Source organism: Nothoprocta perdicaria, unplaced genomic scaffold (assembly GCF_003342845.1).
Source record: "Nothoprocta perdicaria isolate Ctin4 unplaced genomic scaffold, notPer1 scaffold_151, whole genome shotgun sequence".
NCBI classification, from domain to species: domain Eukaryota; kingdom Metazoa; phylum Chordata; class Aves; order Tinamiformes; family Tinamidae; genus Nothoprocta; species Nothoprocta perdicaria.
This window is the reverse complement of record NW_020454661.1, coordinates 371,922-397,918: the sequence shown is the minus strand read 5'-3', so window position 1 is coordinate 397,918 and position 25,997 is coordinate 371,922. Positions and strand designations below refer to the sequence as shown.

The 25,997-nt window shown below is 42.2% G+C and overlaps 1 protein-coding gene across 1 annotated transcript in view; it reads right to left on the bottom strand.

Moving 5' to 3' along the window:
* The window catches only part of CARMIL1 (capping protein regulator and myosin 1 linker 1), a gene marked incomplete at its 5' end in the record, with an annotated part of 170,982 nt that overhangs the window by 16,614 nt on the left and 128,371 nt on the right, over window positions 1-25,997 (bottom strand). The window contains 6 exons of the mRNA XM_026034897.1: window positions 908-1,104; window positions 1,391-1,457; window positions 5,429-5,446; window positions 19,404-19,553; window positions 21,499-21,586; window positions 23,732-23,907. Coding sequence (XP_025890682.1) covers window positions 908-1,104; window positions 1,391-1,457; window positions 5,429-5,446; window positions 19,404-19,553; window positions 21,499-21,586; window positions 23,732-23,907 — 696 coding nt within the window. The remainder of the gene's footprint in view (window positions 1-907; window positions 1,105-1,390; window positions 1,458-5,428; window positions 5,447-19,403; window positions 19,554-21,498; window positions 21,587-23,731; window positions 23,908-25,997) is intronic.

Below are 25,997 nucleotides of genomic sequence, written 5' to 3'. Positions count from 1 at the left end.
CCTACTTGAAGCTTCCTTAATAACTGGGTGATGCAAAGAGCACTCCACTGCCTCATGTATCTTTGCTGGCATCAGCAAAATTAAGGATCCTCTCCTCTGAGAGGCCTAAGGCAGTGGAAAAGGCCATGGGAATTCATTTTTGGACAGTATGATTCAGAGCAGCAAAGACTGCCCCTTGATAAGGGGTATTTATTGTATTAGCTCTGTTCTGTTAATAAGAGACATCCTTGTAACTCCTCTGCATTTGTCCTTACATCCCCTATAGTTATATCTCCACAGAAATAAACCTTTATTAATGTGGGATGCCAAGGAAATGGAGCCATGGAAACCCTGCACATGTCTACTTGGATTCACACCAGCGCTTTCTGTAGACAGGCAGGGCTCTGTTTTGCTTTTCTAAGGCAGGTTCTGGCATGAAAAGCAGATCTGTGACCATGCAGATTTGCTGGCCCAAACTCCATCTTTGGTTAAGGAGCTGTGGGAAGCTGGGTGTCACAGAGTAGCTCCTCTGAGAGCTGGCAGAAACAGGAATTCATGCCAAGTTACCAAGTCTCAATGCGGGCAGAAAAAAAAAGGAGGATTAAATTGTTGTAAGGCTTTGCAATGTAACTGAGAAATATCATATTTTGTGAGTTTTCTCTGAAAGCTCCACATACCTCCAGAAACTGCCTCCATTAAAAAACAGAAGCAACAAAGCAAAGGATAAAACAGCCTTGGTTTAGGCTGCATAAAACAAGACAAAATACTTGTAATGAGCGGTTGCACGCTGAAAGACATGAATATCAGCAGAAGAATTGAGAAGGTGCTTTTAGCTTTTGACATCTTAACATTCATCCTCATTACTTTGCAAGTAATGGCAAGAAGCAACCAAGAGATGACACCACCACCAATATTTTAATAGACTCACTGCTGCTTGGCTGGGCTGCTGCTTTTTATTCCTTTTGGGCCTTAATTTTGTAAAGTGTTCTAGTTTTCTCCCTTCTTCTGATGGCAGCTCTGAAATGAATCCAGAAGTTCGCTTGTCTGGCCTGCTGGAAGGAAATGGTGGGTCTTCTATATGGATAGGTACTTCTTCCAGTGCTTTATCTAGATCAAATTCCATTTCTAAGAGAAATCAAAACTTTCTAATTAGACTTAATGATGATATTTAAAACAAAAGGCAATGCCATTCCTCGCTTCGCTGTAACTCATACAAGCACTTTCAGCAAACGTGCTCAGCCCCATGTTTGTGAGCAGAACACTGCCAAACACACACAGATTCCCAAAGCAAAGCAAGCAATTTGGGCCTCAGGTGCAATCCTGAGCAAGTGAAAGTCTTCTGTGATTTCAAAGGACTTCACCAAAAAATCCACACACAGCAAAGAGTATTTAACAAATTTATCTCACTTACCAAAAGCTCTAGACACAGGCCGAAGCATTCTGCTGTGGATGCTTTTCCTTTTTGATTTAGGAGTCATCTAACAAGACAGAACAAAAATAAAGCACTTAAGTGGACAGAAGGAACGACAAAGAGCAGTTTTTCCTTCCATACAACCATCAGCTTGCCAAGCCCATGCACTACCTTAAGATCTGTTTTTTAGAATCTGCTTGCGATTAATGACAGGACGGAAGTTTTTTTCTTTTTTCTTCCCCTTTTCAAACATGCTGAACTTTTTCCTAAACTGGTAATTTACTGAACCAACTTCAAAACTGAACCAGAGAGCTTTTCTTCTCACCATTGAAACCTAGGCTGAAAACAGGGCTATCATTTCCATTTTGCCAGCACTTAGTCATTGATTTCCACCTGTAGAACAGTTAATATTAAAACTTCACCTTTACGATGGGGACCTTGAGGCAAGAAAAACTGAAACAATTATTGTGCCCAATATTGCACAGTTAATGACAATACCCATGGCAGCTTTTCCTTGTTCTGGCTGTGATTTCAACACCAAATACACTCCCTCAGTTCATTTGTTGGTAATATACTACCAGGAATGCCTACAGCTCAGGCAGCCTCCACACAGCTCACCAAACGCCTCCAGGAAAATGAGGTCTCACAACACACATATTTACCCTGAGAGCAAAACTGCCCTGCCAGTGTTAATGGTATTGCCAGCAGTCACATAACTCCCCATGGCTTTAGATACTCTGAGGTAAGGTGGAAAGTTATGTTGGCACACATCCAACGTAGTTCCTGCAATAAAATTACATGCTGCTCTTCTTTTCAGCTTTACATTCCCAGAAAAGGGGATATGTTGCCTTAAGGACACAAATACCAGAATTAATACCTTGTGTTTTTGGGTATTTTTGGAAGAAAGCTGCCATTACTTGCTTTCTTGAGAGTTTGTGTGGCAGGATAGATTTTTTTTTTTTTGCTACAAAAAAACCCCCGTATGTGTCAACAATTCTGAACTTTTAACATAGTTTAACGTGGTAAGACTTTTAAACAAAAAACAAAGCTGCATTTTTTAAGACTAAATTTAGAATGACTCAATTCCTACAAAGATGGGCTTCCTTTTGGTATTCAGAGTCATATTTGCTTGTTTCAGTGACATCCATTTGCTTTCCAGTGCTACTAGCACCATAACAGCTTTAAATGCTGGGTGTGAGTCAGCAAGCCAGATTTTCGTATGGCTCATGACTCATTAACAGAATTGTTAATTGAGTCTATTATCATCATGTTATATGGTCCAGAAAAGACAGATTTTTTTCCTTGAAACTTTCAGACATACCATGCTTTTTTCATTTAAGCATTTACCAGTTTTAATTTATGGAAAGTTCAATGCACATACTTATATGTAGTAAATTTACCTCCCCATCTGAAGTAGTCAGGAGGGTGACTAAGTCATTACAGAGATGCTCACAGCTAGGACACTGTTCTCATAACAGGAAAGGTGCTACCTGTCTTCTCAAGATAAAGAAAGCTGCTAGACTAACCAGCACTCAATGACAGCAAAGTCTGGGCAAGACAGCTCTATTTTTCCCCAGTCTTGGTCATGACAACCAAAAAACACACCTTCAGCTGGTGCAGGTTCCAGTTCTACATTTGACAAACATCAGTAAATGACAGGATACGTACAACTCATCCAAACCTGAAACAGCTAAAGGCATTTGAGTCTCATAATGAAAAGCTGAGGCATCTCAGCATTTGAGCCAGGACAGCAATTAGAGTCACAACTGCTAGTCCCTTGGTTGTATTTCCAATTGCAGCCAATTTTGCAAGGTAATGTAGAATTTGCACGTATTTTGTCTCATCTTGCTGCTCATTCTGGTGGTGTGACTGGAAGCTACACCTAGTAGGCTGGTGCAGCAGCTCATTCACTGAAGAAGATCCGAAAGGAAGACAGGAAAGAGGAGGGTGGACGCGAGTGAGCCTCGTGGCCATCCGGATTGCTGGAGCACAGGCACGGCTGGGAGCACTGCCCTGGCCCCCAGCACCAAAGTAAATCAGCACAGGGCACGTCCTAACATCCTCACGTAGTAACAAGCGTTTCAAGATGTCCCTGACTGCCGGGAACAGGATGATTTGGTCTTCCTTGCCAGGTGAAAACATGCCCTTGATCACCCAGAAGAGCTTGTGTTGAAGACACTAAGTCAATCTCAGAATCACTGCTGTAACTCCTGGTCATTTTGGCATGATCCCTCAGCAGCTTTGCTGCTGGGGATATAGGCAGAGGAGCAGAGATGCATCTCTCTTGCTTGAGCAGTATGAGCAACAGCTCCACATGTACTTCTATTTAAAAACCTTCTGTTTTATAGCCTGCTTAGAAGAGCACAGATGAAAGGCTTCTTGACGAGAGATATTTCTAGATCATATGCAGAGCAAAATGGGTCAAAGCATTAATTTAAATAGGCCAGTATGCTCTTTTCACAAAATAATACAGACTTAATCTCAGCTTAGTATCTCAATCGCTGCACTAGTCTACAGCAGCACAACACATTTCATCACCAGAGGAGCCATGTGAACTCCTGGGACAAGACCTCTCCCCTCCCTGGCCCAAGGCCCATGTCCCAGGCAGCAGAAGCAGTTCAGGTTTGCAGACACTCATCCTCTGCCTTCCCTCCACTTCTGGCCCCACAAACACCCCTCAGCTCCTCTGTCTTTAATTGCAAGCACGGCCTTTACAGGAGAAGGGCTGTTAGGGTCAATCTCCTCCTCCTTGATTTCACGCAAACTACCACATCTTCCAGGGCATTTCCAGGTGCCGACCATCTCCAGAGGTTTTTCCTTGCTTGTCCTACCTCTTCCTGAGCACAATGCGGTTTGTCTCTCAGAACAGACAAAATGATTAACTGCATCTATTGCTTGGGGGACCCTTCTAGAAGTCTGCCTCATCTCACACCGGTGTCTTCTCTGCAGATGCCCCTGTGAAAGTACCCATGAGCAGTACATGGGAGCTAGCAAATCTCCTCTACCTTCCTCCATAACACCTCTTTATGGTTAAGATGTCCAAGCCACCTTTAATTTCTTCACATGTGCTTAGTTTTCTTCACATGTTTTCTTCACATGTGCTTAAATTATCTTCAACCTTCAAATTATCCTCAACTTAAATGTTCTTAAACTACCTTAAACTTCCCCAGATTCCCATCTTCCGACTCTCTTCCTCGGATCTCAGCTTTCTTAATTTACACTATCAAATGTGGAAAAACAGTAGTACCTTAGAAATTAAAAACAAAAGGCAAATCACATTTTAAACACTTAAAGCTTTTGCTAAACAGCAGCTTTACATAGTCTGCATTCCTTCAATATACCAGTAATAACTGAAATAACTCTCAGGGCTCAGAAACATGCTCATTCCCATGTCTGCCTCCTCCAAAATTAGATATATGGATACTCCATGATCCTCCTGTCATTTCTATTTGAACGATTTCAAACAAGCTGATGAACAGCTTCCCCCTCTCTCTTCAAACTCTGCTCCTCAACTCATCTCCCCTCATCCCTCTTTCCTCTGAGATGACATATGGCTTTTCTGCTTCAAAAACATATTAAAGGTGACAGCGCAAAGAGGTAAGTGAGAGCAGCATTCAAAAATTCACATTAATTCAACTAGACAAAGAAAATCAACCTGACCATATTGAGATAACCTGCCCCATCTCTTCCACCCCAAACTTGCCATGGCAAGAAAATCCGAGCTTACGGTTATTCATAGGCTACTGTTTCATTGAGTTGGATGAGGCTTGAATACAAAACCAAATGGACAGATTTTCTCTTGGAGCAGTAACATCTGTGCTTATGTCTGTGATATTAGCACTCTGCTTTGGTTGCACTTAAAGCCAAAACTTCTTGCAAAATCCAGTCTCGCCCCTCAACTGCTGCCTATCACAGCCAGCGACTGCAGGCGGATGACACGACAGCCTCCCAGGAGCCTAACAAGGCAGTACAGAAGCAAATGGAGCACAAAAACATAAACAAGTAGGCCAGAATCAGCAGAGCTAAAAAAATACTTACACTTGTACAGCAGAGAGTCTCCATGCAGCAAAAAAGAAAGAAAAAAAAGAATATGAATGGGGGAAGACAAAGCAATAGCAGTTCTTAGGAAAGGAGGGAAAATCAGAAGTCACAAAAATAAAGAAAACTAAAGCCAAACACTTAGAAGTCTTAGCAGGAAAGGTGACATGCAAGAATAGGGTAAAATTCCCTTGCATTTAGAAGTGTTATATAGTTTGTGTCTCCAGAGAAGGAGCGACTCTCTCCCCTTCCTGAGCCAAATTCAGATTTTTAGATCACGGTACATGGTGCCTGCCACAGGTGCCAACATGTGCCCTCTCCATGTGCTACAGCTTTTCATTTTGCTGGCACCAGGGGTGAGAGAAAACTGCAACACTGATATTTCCAACTCTGAAGGAAGCTTTTGAATTAAAAAATCTGTAGTTTTGAAAGCAGGAGAGCCTGGAGAACAAACACAAAGCTTCTCTTGAAAAACGGAAAAGGGATGCAAGTCAGTTCTCTTAAGGTTTAAACAAACCTATTAATAACGAGGTCCAAAGCAACACCAGTTCTCCATTTCATAAAAAGGCGTAGAGGTACAGGCTTTTCAAGCCCTTTTGGTATATTAGAGCCGTGCTATTCCATTAATAAAGCAAGATCTTTGCTTTCCCCTTCAAAAATTAACAAAAGGCGGCACAGTCATCCCAAAGAATGAAGCAATTCCATACCCTAACTCCTGGTGGCAGACTGCTCACCCAAGCACACTCTTCCTCAAAATTCAGAGTAAGAAAAGCAGAGTACTTGAAACACAACCATGTCTTCAAGTTGAGTGGGACTGCAGCTCTAGCAACACTGCAGATATTGGCACGATGTTTGTGGTAGAAGGGAATACAGTCTGGTTTCAATTACTTTGCAAGGAAATGCTGCTTCTTTAAATGGATATTGTACTGACCTTTAATTATCAGTGCTGAAAACAATCTCCTTCATAACGCGAAGTTCATCATTTAATTGTGGAGAGGATATTAAGGTCAGTTACTCACAGTTTTGACATTTGCAACAATCATAATCCACTTATCATGGTTCATAATTTTGAGTTTAACTGCAGCTAGAAGCCTTGAAGACTGGAGGGCACTTGAACGACATGAATAGCATTTCTTACACAGCTCCTGCATTTCCCCACTTTCCTTAAGGTTCATATTGGTTCTCCTGGTAGGAACTTGGACTTTTTGCAGGAGTTCCCAGCTAACGGTGACCCAGGCAAACCCCGCTGTTACTCCCATTTTACACGTTATCCACCCTCACCCCATCTCCCTGACAGAACCCACGTTGCCTTTTTTTCTCCTGCCCACCCCTGTATCACTGTTCACTAGGAATATTTAAGACTGGAGAGATTACAGAATCCATAGTGAAACATTGAAAAGACTAAAACCCCCTTTCTCTTTCAGTTGCAGGGAGTACTCCAGAGGGTTCTCTGCAATTAATACATGGGCAGTGAAGCCAGGAGCAAAGTGCAAAGCACTATACATAACAAAAATAAAAACAAAAAAATCCAAGGTTTTAGGGTCTTTCTCACTATAAGGTCTTGGTCAAGCAAGGGCTTATACAAGTTCCTACTTTGCACATGCCAGTGATCCCTCTTAAGTGAGCTAGTCTACTGCTGTTTAGAGCTGCTTAAAAGATGTTGAACAGCTTGGCAGGAGCAGGAAGGCCAGAGAGGGTGGATGGCAGCAGGGAAAGGTGAGAAGCTCTGTTATGCAGGGAGATGGTGGGGAAGCAAAGCAAAGCAAAGCAAAGGCTGAGCCACTTGCCTGAAGTCACCAAGGCATCGACTGCGCTGCAGAGAGCCCAGGCCCAGCCCGGGGCCTCCCGAAGCACCGGAGCCCCCCCGAAGCACCGGAGCCCCGCGGGCCACCCAGCCCTCCCCTTAGCTCCTGGCATCATTGCCAGTATCTGCAGGACACGGGGCAATGTGGGAGAAGGCTCCCCAACTCACAGCCCAAAATCCCGAAACAGGGCAGGCCACAGGAGGCCAGAAATAGGACCGGGTAATAATAATGTGCCATCTTGGAAAGCACTGGCAAAAAAAGTATTTTCAGAGGCTTCTAAACTAGCACTAAATTAATTCAGATATATGGATCTCACATGAACTGTCTTTGTAACTGGTGTAAGAAAACAAAGTATTGCCCAAAGTTTTGCCGTTCTCTAGCACCCTGAGGAATCCCGACCTGTAAACCTGTAGTGTCATTATTTCAGTCCATCTCCATTTCCCACATCTTGCCTACTCTCAACAGTACCTTTACAGAGATGTTGTACATCTGCTGTGTCATTACAAAAAGTAAAAAATAAAAAGAAATTTTAAAAGTAGCCATTTTTTTATGAAGCAGAGTGGTCAGCTGACCAACTTCCCTTTTTTCCCCTTTGAATTTTTGGTGACTCAAGTATTGCACATAAAAAGCCTTAGAAGCAGGTATAAGAGCTGCTACTGCTAGCCTCTACTAGTAAAGATTTTATCCTGTGCTTTTCAGGGCAAATCCTCAGCATAGCTTGACAAAACTTAGCTCTGCATTTCCCATCAACAGCAGTGTCCTGAATCACTACCCATGGAATGTACCCCTACAGTGCCGTTATCCCTGGAAAGTTAAATGGAATGCTAAACTCCAGGACAGCTAAGTATTTTATATTGTTTAGGAACCACGACCAATCTGACAGGCTGCTCTTTGATGACACAACTTCTCCCAAATGAGATGCTATGGCAACTTTACATCAGCAGAGGATCTTACTCCAACCTTTTATTTCACACTTCTGTCATCTGTACGGAAATAAAATATGTATGTATCATAGATAAATATGGCACATAACCCATATATGAATATAAGGAATATGTTTGTTTATTCCCTTACCCAAGAGCTGAATCTGCAGATGAAAAAGCTGCAGCTCAGAATCAATTTAATTAGTGCCATCTAAACCAAGCTGACCTTTAGAATTACTTTGTGCGGCAACATTTTCCAAAAAGAGCAGCAGTAGCTCAGTAAGATGAGCTTAATAGATTTGCCCTTGAGCATTCATTTCACTTTGCTAGCCAACAAACCTTTGCTTTTCTACTTGTTGAGATGTGGCTGATGGACTCTGTGATATTTCACCAAGAATTTCTGTGCCTCCTTTTAATCAATAATTCTGCGCCTGCATCTTTCAAGTCATGCAAAATTCCTGCTAATAAACACCACACACAGAAATAGCTAAAGCTTTTATTTTGAAAAGCTTTTAAAAAGTTGCATGAATTAAACTGAACAGTTCCTAAAATTACTGAATATAAACTGAATATTTTATTTCACGTCCTGAATACCTATTTTGCGAGGAACTCTGTCTGCAACTCATCTCACCTACGAGGGGAAAAAAAACAATTCTCAGCATCATCAGTTCTGTTTTCTAGTTGCTCAGAAAGAGCCTAAGAGCATCTTCTACAGCAGTTGCTCATTAAAGCAAAGAGGATGGTTTCGACTAATTTATTGTATTTAAAATAAAGCACAGAGCTGGGAGCTGCTGCCGGCTGGATGGCACACGTTGTCTCTTCATGCTACCCCAATCTGCTTGCTTGCGATTGTTCATTACATCCAGCTGGCAAATGCCCATGTAAAATTTATTTGGTTCATGACCTAAAACTTCCATATAGTAAAAACAAAAAGCTCTTAAACTTGACAGATATGGAGAGGTGGGTGGTTGTCTAAGATGTGCTCAGGCAGTTCGTTGAAGACAGCCCCCAACGTTACGTACTAGGTGCTCCGGGCAAGAACACCATTAGGGCAGGTTTGCTGTGAGCTGGTTTCATGCGGCGCTGCTGCACCTGCCTCACAGCCACCCAGCTCTGAGCAACAACGTGATTTCTGCACAGCCCCTGCCTTTCCACGTGCTACCAAACATGTCAACAGCTACCGCAAGGAGCAGCAGCCATCCAGGCAAAACACATCAGTCATCTTCCCATCATCACTAGATCCTTCTGGGACAGACCGCGCACTGGTTTTGCTTGCACCGCAGCAGTGACATTTCAGAGGAGAGGCACTAAAGGGAGGCTCATTGCAGCCCAGCAGATGCAGATTACCCAGCACAGAGAAGCTTCTCTGCCCAGAATTTTGATAGGTATTTTTGCCCTTGAAAATTCAGGTCCTCCTTGAGCTACTGTTTCCCATTCATTGGATTTGCTCTCGGTTATCTTCCCACTGAGCACAGCCAATTTTTAAATCCTTCAAACACTTTTGAAATATATATATTTTTTAATTTAAACATCAAGAAAACCCTTCTGAATGTTAAATCTCATCTCAGGAACATTTCAACATGTCAACGTTTTTCCTTATTATATAGAAAAAAAAAAAGACTAACAAAATGTTCCAAAAATATTCCATGATCCCTGTATGGAAAACAGAAATAGTTGAGTAGACAGACACTTGATACTGGAATTCTTCACCAGTTTTGATGCCACTAATAAAGACAAGAAACAAAATGAGTAGCTGCCTTGCATTAAGGAACAGGTGTTATTACAAGATTCTACACTGATGGTTAGGATTCATATCTCAACAATACACGTAAATGCACAAATAATTTCAAGCACGCGAACAGAGTTCAACTTGCTGCACATGTATCTGTCTCTATTGTGTCATTAGCCCTCTTCCTGCAACATGGAAAACGGGGCATCATTTCACAGGGACTATAATCAAGATAATACAACCAGATGAGAAGCAAGCACAGGCCTAGGAACCGTCCAAGTCTCCCTTTTACTTCATTCTGAATTAAACGGGGTCTCCACTGCTCAGTGGGTAGCAACACGCAGCATCCCTGGCTTAAGACTGTCTTCTCTAAAGCAAATAGATAGACAGGGTAATCACAGTTAGCACAACAGGACAGCCAGACTCCAAGGCAGCTCTGTGTAGTACTACTCTGTGTGTGTACACCTGATTTTAATGATGCAGATTAGTAAAGTCAGTCACAGTGCAAAACATGAACTCTGGAGAGACAGGTGCCCCGTGAAAAAGGGAAAGATTTTCACCCTCTGGAACAAGACTCCTCATGGGTAAGTGAGGAATTTAAAGCTGGCTAGTAGCAAACCCCCAGATTCTGCATTCACCATAGGACAGAGGCACAAGCTTCAATGAAAATACCCTGACTTTTCAAACACTTTGTCTTGCCATTCTATTCATTGCTTTAGTTTTCTTTAATGTTTACCTACATGAAGTTTCCCTTCTCACCATCACCCTCACAGCTAATGTGTTTTTGGCTTCAGAGCGATATTCCAATCCTGTTTCTCCTGACCTCACAAACTCATAGTTATCTGTGCACACGAACGAAGATCCTACTGGAGAGAGATAGGCACAGTTTTGGAATGAGATTTTAGCTGACCTGAATAACAGTAGGGAAAAAAAAGTATCTTTAAGTTTCTCTAAGTCTGAGAGAGAGAGATGTTTTGAGACAAAATGCACTTTATGAATTTCTAAATAGGATTATGTGGTGCAGTTGTCTGTGATAGCATGGATGAGATATGATGACTCAAACTTTTTAGCATTTTGGAACTACATTTTTTTTTTAAAGTTCTGATTCCACTAATCTAAATCTCCTTTTCTATGACAAATACAGAGCTGAGTTTAATAGCAGTCTATATCTGCCTGTTCTAATACAGTCCTTCCTCCCTCTTCCTAAGGAAGACTATTCTATACCCACGCAATATGAGCTACTGATTTTTCACAGCAGAACCCTGCAAGCTTCCTGTTCTAGCTGGAGAGAGGCCCATGATATGATCTGGAGATGACAGAATTCCACAAGTGCTGCTTTAAATAGGCTTTTCAGATATCAGCCTCAGCAAGCCTGCTCCATACCTGGGCTAAGTTATTTAACTGAGAGGCTAGAGGAAAGCGGAAAGGACTCCCCAGTCTATCCAGAAGCCTCCGTAGCCATGTGAAAAGGTCAGTCTGCCAGACGTTCAGAGGTGCTAGGGCTGCAAAGAGATGTGCCCTAGATGAGCGGCACTATCAGAGGTTGCTTTCCTCACACTGTTGGTTATCATTCCCCTGCCAAAGGTTACCAAGTTCAGACTCTGCCAGAACACTCCTCCAAAGGAAGGCACGCTCACTAATCTGCCCTGGGAGGTAACACAGGGGTTTTTCAAGCAGGCCATTGAAAGAGGAATTTTGGATATATTTATGCTGAATACAACAGAGAATCGGTTTAGTTTGTGGAGATGAATGGTTGGAGTTGGTGTAGATGTTTCTGCCTACACAGCATGTGCATGTCAGCCAATGGTGGGAGCGAGCAGCTGGGGTGCTGCTATCTGAGGCTGTATAAACGTGGCTTCTGTTAGCCACAGACCAACCTCTCAGCAGTAAACACCATCCAAAAGCACCATAGGGAAGTTAATTCTGTGAATGATCAGCTACTGAATTCTTCTTTTTGTGCGACTTGTTCACGACACTTGCAGTGATGGAAAGCTCAGATCAACGCAACAGCTACTGACACAGGAGGCACAGCAACCCCTCCTCCCCCTGCCCCAGCCCCTACAAATCTGGGCCTATAAATGAAAAAGAAAACATCACTATTATGAGAAGACAAGCTCATCATACAGAAGTGACCAAACGCAAAAAGAACAGCCAACAGCTGCACTTCATGACTCTCACTTAACTTAAGGAAAAATATTTATTTATAACTGAGTGCATAGTGCTGTTGCTAGTTTATTACATTCTTCATTTGTTTCACTTTGTGCAAATAATGCATCCTACTTAATTAGGAACAGCCTTGAACTTTGACTCAGAAATCTGAGCTGGTTTAAGAAAACCACACTATACATCAGTTATCCGCCACCTCCTTCCACTCAAAGAGACCAAGAGGGCAACACTGAAAGCCAACTTTCTTTTAAAGTGTTTCACCCCTCATGATGCTGAAAATACAGTAGGTTACATGTGTGGCAGGCATTGAATAAGGTCAAGGACCTTGAAGGCATAGGGGACACTGTAAAGCTGCGTACAAAGCAACCCAGGAAAAGACAACGCTCCTGTAACAAACCTGCACAATTCACATGCAGATAATGGCAGCTCTAATGCAGTTCTAATGGCAGCAAGACATCCACAAGACGGAGCAAAGCGGCTGGCTTGAGACGAGCTCCCTTTGCCCTTCCATGGCGGTGGCCCCACGTGCTCAGGGAAGGGCTTACAGACCAGCTCGCCCACACCACGCACTGGGACTCCCAGGGAGGTTTCACACGCTGCCCGCCCTATGCTGAGGGAATCAGAAATACTCTTAGTCTCCTATCGAAGTGGATTTGCTGGCAGACTTGTGATGGAGCGTTTTCAGAAGCCAAGGCAATTCTCACATGCCGTTATATCAATTCCTAATTTCTTGTGGAGCACTGCATTTCCGATACGTTCATGCCTGCTCGTGTACATAAGAAATGGAAGTGTCACAGTGAGTTTAACCTGTCATTGATCCAGGCTGCTGCCTTGGCAATTACCATCAGCTTATACCTGCCCTCAGGATTTGTTTTGCAAGCTCAACCAGATGACTAGTCAGTCATTAAACTAGCTTGGAAAGAAACCCTCTGTCCAAGGCTGGTTTGCAGCTGGATCAATTCCTGCTTGCAATTTGTAGCGTGGTGGCACGACCGCCGCGGCCAGCGCAGGGGCGCGGACAGGAGAGAGGGGCTGGGTGCAGCGGAAAGCACGAGTGCTCTTTTCAGCACAAGCAATAATTGACAGGGGATCCAGCTGGTCACAGCTTTGTATCAAATTCAGGAGAACATCAGGAACTGCACAGGAGCTCTGCTTCAGCAGGCTTTGCACCTTTGCACTCCACAAAAGCTGAATATCTACATCCAAAATAACTCTGCTGCAGGTCAACAGAGAGCAACCAGAATGAGAGGTGGTAGGAGGTCAAGGCACACTGGAGAGTCTCTGGTTTTATTTTTCTTCCTGCCATATCAGAACCCATGTGCATGTGTCTTTACCATGATCTTCTCCTTTCTCCAATCAGCACAACTGAAGGGTTTTTACAGTTTTAAATCAATTTTGTTTCAGAGTCTGGGGGGAAGTTTCAGCTGGTGCTTTATGAATTTTCTCAAAGCAAAACAAAAAACTCTATATTCTGGTGAACAAAGTTTCCTCATTCTTCTCTGAAAACACTGGTACCCGAATGTCTGGTCTTTCAGAGCCTGCAAGTTCACAGGTCTGCAACTGATAGCAGACTAACATGCCAAATCCTAACAAGGACTAGGAAAAAAATACATATCACATACGTATTTTGAGGTGATATTCTGACACATATCGCCTCTCTACAGATGCTCTGTTACTTCCTAAATTATCTTTTCACTGTACAGGTGACAACTATTGTTCATTAAAGACAAAAATATTAATTTATTGGTTACGAATTAAAAAAAAAAAACTTTCCTCTTAGTCATAGAATCACCTCAATAGCTAAAACTAGAAACAGATGAGAAATGGTGGTTTCAAACGTTCATCACAGCCATTTTTATTAGCTGCAAGCATTTTTGCAAACACCTAATTTACCATCCAAGCATTTCAGTCTTGTACTGAATGTTTTAAAGAAGATTTATAAGCAGACTTGTCTATTACAACCTGCAATTCCTTTATATGTTTTCAGGCAATTTCCTATCATATCTCTTCATAATGGAAATAAACTGCCTGCTGCTTTGCTGCAAACACAGTGCTTGCCCTAGCTCTATGCTTGTTACTAATGACAGCAATACTAATATATTGCTGGAATGGATGTTTTAAAGATGATGCACACACAGACTTCTAGTAAAGAAACTACTTCAATCAAAATCTTTTCTTCAAATAATGGTTCATAGAATCATAGAATCATAGAATGCCGAAGGTTGGAAGGGACCTCAGAGGTCATCGAGTCCAACCCCCCTGCTCACGCAGGGTCACCTAGAGCACGTGGCACAGGGCTGCATCCAAGCGGGTTTTAAAGATCTCCAAAGAAGGAGACTCCACAACCTCTCTGGGCAGCCTGTTCCAGTGCTTTGTCACCCACACAGTGAAGAAATGCTTCCTTAAGTTCCTGTGGAACTTCCGATGCTTCAGTTTGAAGCCATTTCCTCTAGTCCTATCCCTGCTCACCACTGAAAAGAGGCCGCCCCCCTCCTCCTCACTGCCTCCCTTGAGGTATTTATACACGCTGATCAGGTCCCCCCTCAGCCTCCTCTTCTCCAGGCTGAACAGACCCAGCTCTCTCAGCCTTTGCTCATAGGGCAGATGTTCCAGGCCCCTGATCATCCTTGTAGCCCTGCGCTGGACTCTCTCCAGCAGCTCCACATCCCTCTTGTACTGGGGAGCCCAGAACTGGACGCAGTACTCCAGATGTGGCCTCACCAGGGCTGAGTAGAGGGGGATGATCACCTCCCTCGACCTGCTGGAGACGCTTTTCTTAATGCATCCCAGGATCCCGTTGGCCTTCTTGGCCACCAGGGCACACTGCTGACTCATGGTCAACTTGTCGTCCACCATGACACCCAGGTCCCTCTCTGCGGGGCTGCTCTCCAGCAGGTCCACCCCTAATCTGTTCGTCTCTGTTCATCTCTTTTTAGTGTTCCAGAAACCAAACTAACATCCAAATACCTAAAAGATTGCTTTAAAATGTAACTGCTAAATGTAATCTAAAGAAGATATTCTGTTATGTTTTGGTGGGGAACTAAACATCATTTAAAATTCCTTATTTCTGTTGAGAACTAATGGCTATGGAAGAACAAAGCATATGTAGTAACAGTACACAAAATGAAATCAATTAGTACCTACCTACACAATTACACATATCAAGATACACAATAGTCTACCTCAGTAAAATTAAAATGTGATTTAAAGCTAGTTTTAAAACTGAATGCATTAGTTTAAAATGTATTTGTCTCACATACACACAGAAAAATCTAAGAACACTATTTTGTGAAGCAAATTCATGATATAGCCTAAGCTTTTTCTTTTAATTGAGAAGAGCAAATTGCTTTTTGCATAAAGACTTCTTGCTTGCACATAACTTTTATGTGAAGACTTACTACAGCCACCCCAGCTCTAATTAAAGGAGGACAACTAAGGCAGCTATAGATTAGGGAAACATCATTTTTTTGTACTGCAGCTCTGGGAGAGCCGAGACTCTCAGGTCAATAACGTTCCCGCCACCACGTCCTACCCTGCACCACTCCATCACTCCCAGGGTCTCCAGCACTCCTGTAACAGGCTGGCAAACGCAGGCACAGCTGACAAATCATTTGTATTAGTGGCTCTCTGGCCACAGTTAAATGCTAGAGGAGAATCAAATCCTATTAGTTTCAGCTGAGCAGCTACAGCACAGAATTTAATACGTCCTAATTCTTTCTTCCAAGCAAAAGTGGTAGAAAAGGTTTAGAAGTTTCTTTTTAACAGTGCATTTTAAAGGCATCTCTCTGATATTCCATACTGGTTACATGAAACTCAGACGTGGACAGCAACTCTTCTTGCTGAAATAGCAAAGCCACTCTGTCCTGCTTTGTGGATGGGCTTTGCAAGGGAGCTCCTTCGCTCTTCAGACTGGTATTCTGGTTGTCCAGGCTTCCTAAACAAACCTCCTGGCTTCCAATTTCAGTCAGTGTATGAGAGGAAATAACTTGCCAACATTTTACCCCAAATACATCTGCCTCACTCCTAATCATTCACCCAGCACCTCTCAGTACATAGCACCTCTCAGTGCTGCATATCCTCTCTACAGCTGTAAGGGAAGACAAAAGCCAAAACTGAGCCTAGAACCAGATCTTCCCCTCACTGCTCGGATGCAGCTTCAGTGGGCACCAGTGCAAACCAGCAGCTACTACACAGTTTCAGCTAGAAAACTGATTCTCAGCAGGCTTGCTGAAGGAAACCAAAGCAAGAGAGCAACAGGCTGGCTGAAGAGAACGGGCTTGCACTCTTAAGTTCAGTTTTGCAAACTCAAAAAACTCCCAGTGCCTCCAAAACAGAGATGCAGAGATGCATGCTCAGCGCCTCTCCTACAAACACAAAGTCTCTCTTCTTCCCAGACCCCTTTACAAATTGTTTCAGCAAACCAGGGACCTTATCAGCTCTGTCCATGTTCACTGTCCTCTTGGTGATAGAAGTGTAAGCTCTCAAACAGGGAGAGCAAGGAGCTGCAACTCCAGGCTTCAAAGCTGAGGCTTGCAACTGCAGAGCGAGGTACAGCTGCTCCCAGAGCTCCAGCCTGGTCTGCAAGACTTCGGGATCTCCAAAGGCCAGGCAAGGCGGAGCTCTGGGATAATGCCAGTTTGGAAGCTGCAGCTAAACAGCTATTTCCCATTGAAGGTTAAAAATAACCAAAGGAAATGAGGCTATGGTTCATAAAACCATATGCTGCCCTTTCTAGTGACATCTCGCAGTAACAGATGGTTCTTGCACTGACCTACTCGCAATGCATTCACCAACACTTTCTAAAAGGTCGCACACATCTGCGCACACATCTGTATGACACTGAGAGGGCAAGATGCAGGAGACTGCTTCCCGTTTTTCCTCAGTTGAAATACTAACTCTACTCATAAGAGCTAAGAAATCCCTCCTTATGATGCGTGTAGGAGGGAAAAGCAAAGGCAAAAAAAGGCCTCCTAACCAACAAGCACAATAGCTCAGTCAAAATCTCTGTGTTGTTCAGCCTCTTGAGGCTTAAGAAAAGGGCAAAAAACAGCAACCACCACCACTGGCACCCACAGTGCAAAAAAGCAGCTCTTTAGAAAGGAGTTACATTCCTTAATAAATGCATTCTTTAGCATTGTGCAAGATCACTGCTTCTTTATATCCTGTGCTTATTTCATCATTCATTCTCTTCAGAAATTAGATATTGATGAGAACCTGGATCACAAAGGTGTTTAAACGTCTATGTAAGATACTGGTGAATGAAGAGAATAAAGAGAGATATAAACACTCTTCAAAGCAAGCACAGTTAGCATCTAATGCATCTTTAAAAGAGTGGAAGCATCATCACATTTCCATTATTTTAATATGGGCAAAATGAAAGATAACAGCACAGCGATATTATCCTGTCAAATAACCATGGTGATACTAGATGGAGGCAAAAGCTATTTTTTATATTTTATTATTAAAACACTGCAGGAATAAATCTAAAGAGGGTAGGGAGGGAACTTAGTTTTTTTCTGATGAATCCAGCATGTGGAAATTGGCTCACAGGTACAGGGTTAAGATGCTACAAATTTTATCGCAACCTCTCTCCCATAGGGTTTAGGGATCAGAATGACTCCTGAGTGTTGGCTGCAGAAAGCTCCTGGAACTCGACCGCAGCAGCGATGAGCCAGACGATGCAGTCAAAGACACGGGTCTCAGAGGGCTCTGTGATGTTCAGACAAGTGTTGCCTCCAACCAAATCCTTGGTAAGGCGGCAGATTTGAAGGGGAGAGAGCTGCCTTCTAAGCTAATGCTTCCAGCAACACAGGGCTTCTCTTTTTCAGCTAAGCCAGACTAGCAGACGGCTGCCGCAGAAGGGAGCAACCCTGTTCCCCCCTTCCCTTGAACTGGACTGGCCCAACTCGGCAGTGAGCCTATTCAGGGCTGTCAGTCAGCTAAATTACATGCACAGTGTTTTTTTAACCAATTTAGGTTTATCCTGTGAAAGCATGCAGTCAAGGAGAAGGTAGGAGAGAGGAGACACCATCCCTTGCAGCAGTGGTCACCAACTAGGTTTACTGATACATAAATCTTTGCAGCAGAATTCCTCAATAGACTGAGCTGGATTCAGGGGAATTTGGGGTTAAAAATAGTTAACAACCAGGTCAATGGATTTTCATCTCAAAGAATCATGATATGTCATTGGAACATAATAACAATAAAAGCCACACATAAACTACTGAAATGCATTATAAATCTTACGTTCAGCCCTCTTACTGAATCTCACACTCCTAACTCGAATACTTTCCAAAAGTTTGTGCTGTAGGATCAGCCCAACCTCAAGATTTTGAGACTTCTTGCATACATTCTAAAAACAATTTTAAGAATATCCCAAAATTCTGTTCATGGACAGTACCTTAACTTCAAGTCACAAACAAACTTTGTCACAGCTCAGACAAACTGATGTCAGAAAGTCAGAAAACAACACGTTGTCACCAACAGGATGTGGAGGCAGGTGATCCTTTCCCTCTGCTCAGTCCTGGTAAGGCCACACGTGGAGTGTTACATCCAGTTCTGGGCTCCCCAATACCAGAGGGACATGGAGCTCCTCACAAAGCTCCGGGGAGCATCCAGCACAGGGCTACAATGATGATTAGGGGACTGGAGCAAGAGGAAAGGCTTAGAGAGCCGTGAGTCTTCAGCCTGGAGAAGAGAAGGCTGAGGGGGATCTTATCAAGGTGCTTAAATACCTAATTTGGGGGGCGTAAAGAAGCTGGGGCCAAACTCTCTTCAGTGGTACCCCGCAAAAAGACAAGAGGCAATGAGGCTTCTTGAAACACAAGAAGCTCCATCTGAAAATATGGAAAAAAAACTTCTTTACTCTGAGCATGACTGAGCACTGGAATGAGTTGCCTGGAGAGGCTGTGAAGGCTCCATCCTTGAAGATATTCAACAAAACAGGATATTCAAAACACAGGGTCCTTTGAGGACCTGCTTTAGGAGGGGGGGAGGAAGGGGTGGATTAGATGATTTTTAACAAACCTCAATCCAGTTTATTACTGCAACCACACCCCTATGAAACCACAGCCCGTGAAAGGGACCATTTATAGCACTAGTTTTATTGTCATTTATAGTACTAGTTTTATGGTAGCAACACATGCAAGGCACAGGCCCTTGAACAGGAGAGGGAAAGTGAAGTAAGAGAATTTTTAGTAGCAATATGTAACTCTGACAAAATTTCCATAAGCTAATGTTTTTTTTTCCGGATGTTCCTGATATCATGCAATTGCTAAACTGCAGTTTGAAATTTCATATTCCTTGCAGTAATATACCTTTTTAACAAAATGGACTGAGGAAATGTGTCTTACCATACAAGTGTCCAGATCCTCCAAACGTTCTATCTCTGTCAACTCCTCAACTGTGATAATAGAGCGTTTAGTAGGTTTTTCTTCAGCAAACTCAATTTCCAGTGATTCCTGCTGTGGAAGTGGTTTGCCACGTCTGGTCAAATGGTCAGCCTGGTAGCAGGGATAAAGAAGGGAATATATCAATCAGACCTTAAACAAAAAACAAAACAAAATAAAACCAAAACCCAAACACAATTCAAACAAAAAAGGACAAAACTAAAACAAGTTTGAAGAGTTCAAGTGACCATAGATCCTACAAAAGCATAGCTCAGTTGAGTATGTCAATATTCGAAAAGGAAGGGAAAAGGTCTAGTGAGAAAAAAAAAAAAAGGCAAAAAAACCCCAGATCTTGTTTAAAAAAAAAAAAGTTTATTTCTTAAAATTGCCTCAAACATCAATGCAACATACCTAGATATTTGTAGGTGACTAAAATAGCAGTACATGACTCTCCCAACTGAAGGAGCTATCACAGCACAGGATCAATGTATATAATCTTTAGTTTATTATGAACTGTCAATTCTTAAATTGCAGCTATCAATTAAAGATTAACACAGACACATTCTACTGAAGTTCTTCCAATAATTTTTTTGATATTTATATTCTTTGACATTTTCATCACTGGTACTATCTGAAATAAACCCTAGCTAATAAAAATATGGCAGAATATTAAACTGTTAAAATTACACTGCTACGAGACAAAATGGATCGAAAGAAAATCAACTCAAATCAAGCAGACAGGCAAATCATTCCCTACAAACAAAGAGCCCTGGCAACCAGCTATGGACACAACCCTGAAGAACAGTGACCAACAAGCATCTTGGAAGCTGCTACTGGAAGTGATAAGCATCCAGTCTGAAAACGGGCTTCCAATGCAACTTTTTGACAAATGATAGGAGCTTATTTCTCTGTCTGGGCAAAAAAGGAAGATAAAGGCTAGTCAAGAGAGAGGCAATATCACTCTTACAGGTAGTGCTGGTTAAAACCCAAGCTGTCTCTGAGGTCTGTATTTTAGGAAAGGCTACAGAAAGTGCAGATGATTGCCATTAAAATGATCTGAAGACACTGACTCACGGTGCAAGAATCAGCGTCTGTCCAAGCTGTGCAGTACCATAGCACTCAGACAGGGCAGTGCTCCCGCCAGCTGAGCCTGGCCCAGCTGGAGCTAATTAGCAGGGCCAGGCACACAGCAGGCTGCTGTGCGAGGCTGCTCCCCACCTCCTGACACCAGAGGCTGCATCTCTGCACAATGTTGCTCGGTCTCACACAGACACACACCCGTAAATAACTCGAGCCTACACATCTCTGAAAACAAAACTAGTGTACACAAAATACGAGAGAGGGATGGGATTTATGCATATGAGAACTGTCAAGCAGAGGAAAGCAGGGGAACAGACGGCACCCCAATCGTGCAGAGAAAAGCAGCTGGAAAACTCATCACTGGAAACTCGAGCAGCGAAATTCCACACCAAAACAAGGAGCAATTTCACCAGTAAGAGTGACCACCTACTGGCTTTGGTGAGAAAAGTACTAGATGCTTCTTATGGGTTCCTACTACCTAGAAAATAAATATATTTTTTTTTTCTGTGGATACACAGATATGTATTTCTTTAACTCTCTCCTAAAACTTGGTATCTCCATTTCAAAGGCAGCTTCATCATGTATTTATTTAGAAAAAAGGTCTCTGAGGCACATCTCAACAGACTCTTTGTAAAGCATATTTCACCTCTGATTACACAACCAGCCCCTACTGTCTCACCAGGACAAATAACTAATGACTCTGTTCTTAACTAATCACTCAGTCTTGCATTGCAATGGTATTTTTAGTTTTAGATCTGATAATGATGCAAAAGATAGTAAAGCAAATGGGTAATGCAGCCTTTTCTGAGATTGCTTCTTCCTTAAATCAAAAGAGCAATAGTCCCATAAACATATTTGCCAAAGAAAATGGGACCTATTTCAGAACGGACCTGTGCTGAAGAAGAACTGAAAGTCATGAACGTAACAGAATTGTTAAGATATCTGGCATATTCAGACATTCAACCATGCAAATACTCACCAATTTGTGATGGCAGTGGGAAAGTGCATCCAGGATTTCATCTACAACTCGGTCGGACAGAAAAGAGGCCACTGTCAGCTTTACTTCACTGTGTGATGGTTAAAAATGAGAACAGAGAAGTTTTTAATTCACACAGAAGAATTTTGTCTTCAGTAGAAGCTCAACAGTGCATTGATCATACAAAATGAAGTCACTTCATTTGAAATAAAACACTAGAGGGTGTGAGGATACCAGACTGCAGGTTTCAGAAATAAACTCTTGAATCATACAATAAACATAACAGTTTCCTTCTGTACCATTTTTAACCTGCTAACATTTTTTTAACAGCTGAAATGAAAACATCTGGGTAAGGAGTGTGCTGAGCAAGAACCACATGTGAAGCTCGGAAAGGAATACTCTCCTACTGAAGATGGAGAAACACACATCTCAACGGACAGGACTAGGGTTATCTTGCCTGTTTAACTACAATTTACTCATTTCCTCAAGTACTTTTAGTATCCATCTGTCAACTGAAAGTCAACTGTGTAACGTTTGTTAGCGAGAATTTGCCAGCACGGCTTTCTGGTTGTATCTCCTTTCCTCCTTCTGCTCTAGGTAACCAGCTCTCTGCCTTACGAACTTGCTGTGAAGTCACTGCTATTACTCAGAGATAGGTGGAACACCAATATCCTGGTAGTCTTAATGGACATTTCAGTGGTTACTCATCTTCAAGGGAATGTGTACCATGAATTATTCCTTTAGGTCCCCTCCCTGGTGGCAGTACAAAATGCCCAAGCTGGCGCGGAGAGCTGATCTATAGCTGACAAGGATGTAAGCCTGAGCTGCAACCTAAAGCTCCTTTTCTTCTGCCTCCTTGGTTTCAAGACCAGCTGCCTCATCTGACACTCACCAGCAAGTATTATAGCTTCACCTGAAGTTTCTATGCACAGATAAAATTGGGTTGGTAGAAGAAAACAACTTCTATCCTGGGCTAGCACTTCTGCTGCAGGAAGCTTGTGGGGGAAAACAAGGCAAGAAACTACCTGGAGGGGCAACGAAGCACACAGGGAAGGAGGCAGAGTGGTGAGCAAGCCTACTGAGAAGAGGAGGAGACCAAAGGAGGAATTTCCCTCCATGGCTTTCATGCTAGTTTTAAATAATGTAAAGCAAGAAGAGTTAAGTTACAGTGAGGCACCTCAGCCCATTTAGCTGAAGCTTGTATAGGCAGGAAGAGAGGAAAGGGAGGAAGGGGTGAAAATGCATGAAGAACTACTATTTTGGTCTTCACACTAGGATCAAAGTGAAAAAACTCACCCTCTGAACCATTTTAAACACTCTAAATGCATAGCTAAAGTCTTTTACACCTTTTCCTGCCAATTTTGCTGCACTCTGCAAAACAGAATTCTAAGTCTTACTGTTTTTAAAAATAAACATCGCTTCCTCTTTTCCTGCAAAGACATTAGCATCACAATGCAAGATGACATGCTTTTCCATCAAGTAGAGAGGGATCCCTAGCCAACAGCAACTGCAAAATTCTAACTAGAGATCAATTGTGTTTTATGCCATAAAATTTATCATTTAATATGCAAATAAAGTGCAACAAAAAGTCAGTAAAAAAGAAAAAAATATATTTTTAAAGAGGAAATTGAAGTGGTTTGGGGTGGCCGACCATGCCTCCTCTTTTTCTTTCAACATCCACACTTGGTGGGGTGAACTGTGAGAGGGGAGAGATTCCTGTGGTATTTTTTGTTGGGTTTATTTTATTTTCAAGTTTGTTATCTGCTGATCACAATTCCCACATAAACAAAAACCTTAAAGTGATTGCTGCAACCGCAGGGCAACACTAAACACAACAATAGAATGTTAACATTCAAAGCACAAATTCCTTCTATTACAATAATTCAGGGTAATCTGGTAACATCAATATATAAGAAGAACTGTATCAACTTATGAAAAAATGTTATTTGTGCTCATAAGCTGGCTCTTACTAAGGAAAAGAAAAGACATATTACATGCATAGCAAATGGCCAAGTCAATATCCTTGCAGATTCTGAATACTTGAATGTGCTGAAATAAGCTCACTGGGCACACAGGATGGCAGATTTCTGCTCTTTGAATGCCTTCATGTGGCTCCCTGTGAGCCACAAAAGCACTTCCAAAAATCTTCTACTGCAAAGAGAAACATGCACACACCCCAAACCCAGTGCTCTCTAAACTCTACAGTCAATTTTGTTAAAACGGATTTTTCAAGTACCTAATTTTATTGAGGATATCAATTCCAGATTGCTCCAAAAGGACATTTTTCACAAAAGTGCGTGGGATGGAAATCTTCTCAGTGCTGGCCTCAATCAGGTCTTCACGGATGTGAGCTTTCTTCATCACGTTTGGGCAAAGGTTCTCAGCTGCATCCACCATAGACTCGAGTAGTGTCTGCAGCAAAGCGAGCAAAAATTAACATCAAGTAAAGAGATTCACAGAGATCATAACATTATTCATTCGCATAGCATGCTATTTTCATTCTTGTGATTTCTGCAATGCTTCTTCCCAATTTCCAGTCCATTTTGCAATGCAAATGTAATATAAAAAGGTTTTTTACAACATAAAGCTAAGGAGAACCAACATACTTGTTTTGAAACTACCCACAACTGTACTCAATAGCCTTTTCAAATAGGAAATATTTATGGGCTCCTGGGTTCAACTATCAGAATAATAAATCAGGCCCTCTAGCACACCCAACGCTACAGCTACATGCTAGAGAAGGGGAGGTTGCTTGGCTATATGAGTCTTCACTCTGAATTATGCCTTGAACTTGCAATTTTCTTCAGTGCTGAAGACTCTTTATTAACAGCATCAGTACATGAACAAAGGAGAATCAGGAAAACTTCCCATGGGGTATGGGGTTGGAATGTATTTCATCCTGGAAGTAGCTATAGATACGATTTGCAGGTTGTATGCAAGCTTTTCCTATATGAATCTTATTTACATGCAGGAAGACAGTATGTAGGTACAGGACATTTTTTTTAAACGATTCATCAAAAAATCCATATCAAAACAGGAAAAAAAAAAGGAAAAAGAGCACGCACACTCTAGAAACAGGACCATGTAACACCTCAGCCCTCCCAACACTTTTCCTTTTGTCTTGAAATACGGTCTCTCCTGCTAAAGAAATTGATTTCTTCTCTGTTACAGAAGACTTTCATGCACTTCTCAAAGGTACATAGTTATCCTAGGAAGTCCTTTCATTTTCCCTTTCGTTTGTAGTAAAAATATCTCATATCTTTTCTGATCAGAGCGGAAAGTGCTCCTTGTTCAAATTCTCCCCTATATCCCCCTTGCTCAGTCTCCAGACCAGTAGCTCAGCAAACCTACTCCAGGTATCTCCAGAAGGCCAATCATTCATCAATTAACTTCCCATCCAGTAACTCTCAGCAGAGACAGCAAGAGATTAAGGCTCAGAAGCCACGGATTTGTGAGCAAACTCTCTGCATCCATTCCTGGTCAAGAAATGCTACTAGAGAAGATCCACGAGGAGACTTGTATCTGCTGGCAGATGGTCCCTGCCTGCTCTGGAGCCACTGAACTGTCATGTCCCAATGCCTACGGAGTCACCTCACACTCCAGTGCCTCAAAGCAGCCGAGAAAATAAAGTCACTGTCCTTGGTTCCTGCTTCAGTACTTGTTAAAACCCATTTGCCTCAACTTTCAATACTCTAAATAAGTCTAGCTCAGCTTGCATGCTGTACTAAGCAAACCTAGGTCTAGTCTTGATGCGTCAGAGTTGTATCAAAATAATGAATCCCACCTCTTGAAAACTCTATTTACTTTTTGTTTTCAATCTCATTTCACACATAAGTGACCTCGGGCTGAACTCCATCTTGGCACAGCTTCTCTTTTTGTGTAAATACAACATCACAGGGAATTTTCAGATGTAATTACTGACCAAGAAATGAAAAGAACATTACTGCAAAGTAATTCTAATGACTGAAAGAAATACCTTTCAATCCACAGCTTTTCACTGACAAGATTTTTAGGGGCAGATTCACAAGGACAGAACAGCAGCATAAAGTAGCCAAACTGTACTCATGAGTCTGGTCTTCACATTTGCTCTATAGATACAAAGGGCTACTAGGACAACTGCTATTTTAAGGAACACAGAGCTTTCTGGGGTGTTCTCAGTCTCTCTGCACTTTTAGGTCTTACCTTGGGTCCCCAAGCAAATTCTGGTGCCACAAAACTAACGAAGAACCATTTAAGTCCTTGTGGTCATGGACGATCAAGATCTTAATAACATTTGCTATATTTAATTACAATTGCAGCCTAAGTGTGAGTCTGTGAAGGGATGTTGTGGAAGACAGTTGGCAGGAGGAAGAAAGACTGTCAGAGTAAAGTTCCTATCTGGTAATTTTGGAATCTATTTTCAAATTTACTCAAATAAACATCCCAACAAAGTGTCACTCAGAATTTTAATAGAGTTTGCAAACCGTACTTTCAATTTTACCTACACAACTAACCAGAAATCA